The sequence below is a fragment of the Plectropomus leopardus genome, unplaced genomic scaffold, assembly GCF_008729295.1.
Source record: "Plectropomus leopardus isolate mb unplaced genomic scaffold, YSFRI_Pleo_2.0 unplaced_scaffold18007, whole genome shotgun sequence".
Taxonomy (NCBI): Eukaryota; Metazoa; Chordata; class Actinopteri; order Perciformes; family Serranidae; genus Plectropomus; species Plectropomus leopardus.
Genome location: NW_024619395.1, coordinates 1 through 2,587, shown reverse-complemented (window position 1 = coordinate 2,587; position 2,587 = coordinate 1). Strand labels below are relative to the sequence as shown.

At 44.0% G+C, this 2,587-nt stretch overlaps 1 protein-coding gene across 1 annotated transcript; it reads left to right on the top strand.

The window, feature by feature from the left end:
• Positions 1-135: 135 nt before the first annotated feature.
• On the top strand, positions 136-2,559 carry LOC121964973 (sorcin-like). The gene is made up of 3 exons (XM_042515144.1): positions 136-486; positions 1,790-1,831; positions 1,916-2,559. Exons 1-3 carry the CDS (start codon positions 403-405, stop codon positions 2,042-2,044), a joined length of 255 nt encoding a protein of 84 aa, XP_042371078.1. The 5' UTR covers positions 136-402; the 3' UTR covers positions 2,045-2,559.
• The last annotated feature ends 28 nt before the right edge of the window (positions 2,560-2,587 follow it).

Here is a 2,587-nt window from a genome sequence, read left to right as displayed (position 1 = left end):
TGTGTCTGTGTGTGTGTGTGTGTGTGTGTCTAATTACTTTTTATTACATTGTTTTTCATTGTTGCAGACGGCGCTCAGTGCTCCGGTCTGATTGGTCGATCAGAGGTCACGTGGTCCCTGGCAGCCAATCAGAGAGCAGCAGTGCGGACACATGTAACATCCTCCTCGCAGGTTTCACATTTCTGTTTCCGCTCAGAGTTCGCGCTTTATTTCGGCTTTTATCCACAGTTTTACACATTTTTAACCCTTTAACTCGGCCTCGGCGCTTCACGCGCACTAATTTACTCCATAATAAGTGCGTATTTTGGCGTTTGCGCGGCAGAGCAGCAGACACGCCCTCTGAGGGGGAGGAGGGGCATTTTCAGGAATTTCCTCTTTTCTCGGAGTGATAGCGGATCAATAATGGCCTATCAAGGATACGGAGCTGCCCCCGGTGGATACGGAGCTGCCCCCGGTGGATACGGAGCTGCCCCCGGTGGAGTCGCGGTAGGAAAGCGTGAAGATGTCCTGAAATACCGGGTCACAGCTGAATGTCCCCCGGGCACCGTCCCGGGACAGACGTCCTGTCCTCTCAGGCGGAAGTGTGTTGTAGTTTCAGCTGTTTCACCTGTTCACCTGTTCACGTGTTCCTGTGTGACATTCATCAGGTCACATGTGTCACACATGATGACCATAAAGCAGCTGTCACATAAACATCAGTACAAGGCATCTTTAACCCTTTAAACCCCAGTCTGACTGGCCTGATTTCTTTATATGTGTGTGTGTGTGTGTGTGTGTGTGTGTATATATATGGGGTCATTTCTTCTAAGAAAAAACAGCTGCTTGTTTTTTCACCTTTCCTGTTTTATTAGTATTAATATCAGTATTTTCAGGTAGCCTGAGTATCCTGTTACTTGTATTTAGGAGTTTCTTGCTAATCTTTGGGCCGTGTTTATCTATCCATCTGTGTATCTACAGATGTACTAGATATATAGTACAGTAAAAGTAAATGTATTTATTGTTAACTGTTTAGAGAAATCCTGTTGTAGCTCTGTGACCAGATTATTTTGCATTTATGCAATCTATACTGTTTACACCGTGTGTGTGTGTGTGTGTGTGAGGGGGGGTGGGGATCACACACACACACACGCTGTGAGGCCTGCAGGCTGCTGTCTGTGAGTGAGGAGGAGTTCAGAGCTGCTGATGAGATATTTCGGATGTTTGTCGGAGGTAACAGGAATGGGTTAAATTCTGCAGGAACATCAGGCTGAGCGGATGGACACGTGATCAAAACAACTGATTTTAAAAAGATTAGAAGTGAGACTTTCTGAAAATTGTCTCATCATGTGAACTCACTTTATTTCGCGTTTTTAGTCACTCAAACTCTGAACGAAGATTGGCTCTCTCTGAAAACAGCTTTTTTTCCTTTAATTTAAGAAATGTGGCTTTTTAATCAGTTTAAACGCAGTGATTTCTGTGCTGGCTGTCGCGATGTTGAACAACAGCTGGATGATTCTTTATTATTATTATTATTATTCATTTAATCATTCCTAAAAACCGCCAGAGGTCTTTGCTCTGAGCTGAAGTCATGACTGATTTGGTTTTGATTTTGGATAAATGTCATTTCTTCAAAAGCTGACAGTAGCAATATTTGTTAACCTCTTAGGTGAAATTGTTTTGTTCTCTGAGTATTTTCGGATTAGTTGACGGGTCAAAGTTTAAACTGAAGAAGAAGCCAGTTGTCTGCAGACTAATCGCCAGCACTTCCCTGAAAACCTGACAGACCTCGTTGTGTGTTGTGTCTCTGCAGCAGGATCCTCTGTTCGGGTATTTTTCGGCTGTGGCTGGACAGGTAACCCCCGTCTCCTCTGCTGTGTCTCTGATCCGTGTGTCCGTCTCACGGCGCGCTGACGTCTGTTTTCTGAAACTCTGACAGGACGGACAGATCTCCGCGGACGAGCTGCAGCGCTGCCTGACGCAGGCCGGCATGTCCGGATCCTACAAGCGTAATCTTAATTTTGTTGTGGTTGTTGTTTTGGTGTTTTTTTTTTGGATAATTTTCTAATAATCCTTTCTTTCTTTCATAAAATTATTTTGTAGTTAATTTTCTTGTCAGCTTTTTCTAATTTTTGCTATTTGTGGGGAATTTCTTCCCAAATTGGTCACTGGCTTTTCCCCCCATATTTTAAAAATAATTCAAACCAATGTGCTGATGTTTCAAAGGATTTAATGGCTCTGAGACACATTTTAACCTCATGCTGTTATTCGGCTGTGGCTGTGGTCGTCCTCTAATCAGAAGGTCGGAGGTTCGATCCCCAGCTCCTTATGTCCTCATGTCTTCATGTCCTCGTGTCCTTGGGCAAGACACTGAATCCCAATTTGCTCCTGATGCTGCGTGATCAGAGTGTGCATGCGTATGAATGATTAACACAGAAAACAAAAACGTATGAATGATTACTCTCTGGTAGGTGGCAGAGGTCACCTTGTGCAGTAGCCTCTGCCACTACTGTGTGAATGTGTGTGTGAATGTGTGAATGTGACATGTCCTGTGAAAGCGCTTTGAGTAGTCGAAAAGACAAGAAAGGCACTATACAAGTACAGTCCATTT

Bases quoted from the DNA above. Each gene is read 5' to 3' on its own strand.
- LOC121964973 (XM_042515144.1), top strand. From the start codon at position 403: ATGGCCTATCAAGGATACGGAGCTGCCCCCGGTGGATACGGAGCTGCC. The intron at 487-1,789 runs GTAGGAAAGCGT...GTGTCTCTGCAG, and splicing joins CTGCCCCCGGTGGAGTCGCG to CAGGATCCTCTGTTCGGGTA. The intron at 1,832-1,915 runs GTAACCCCCGTC...AAACTCTGACAG, and splicing joins TTTCGGCTGTGGCTGGACAG to GACGGACAGATCTCCGCGGA.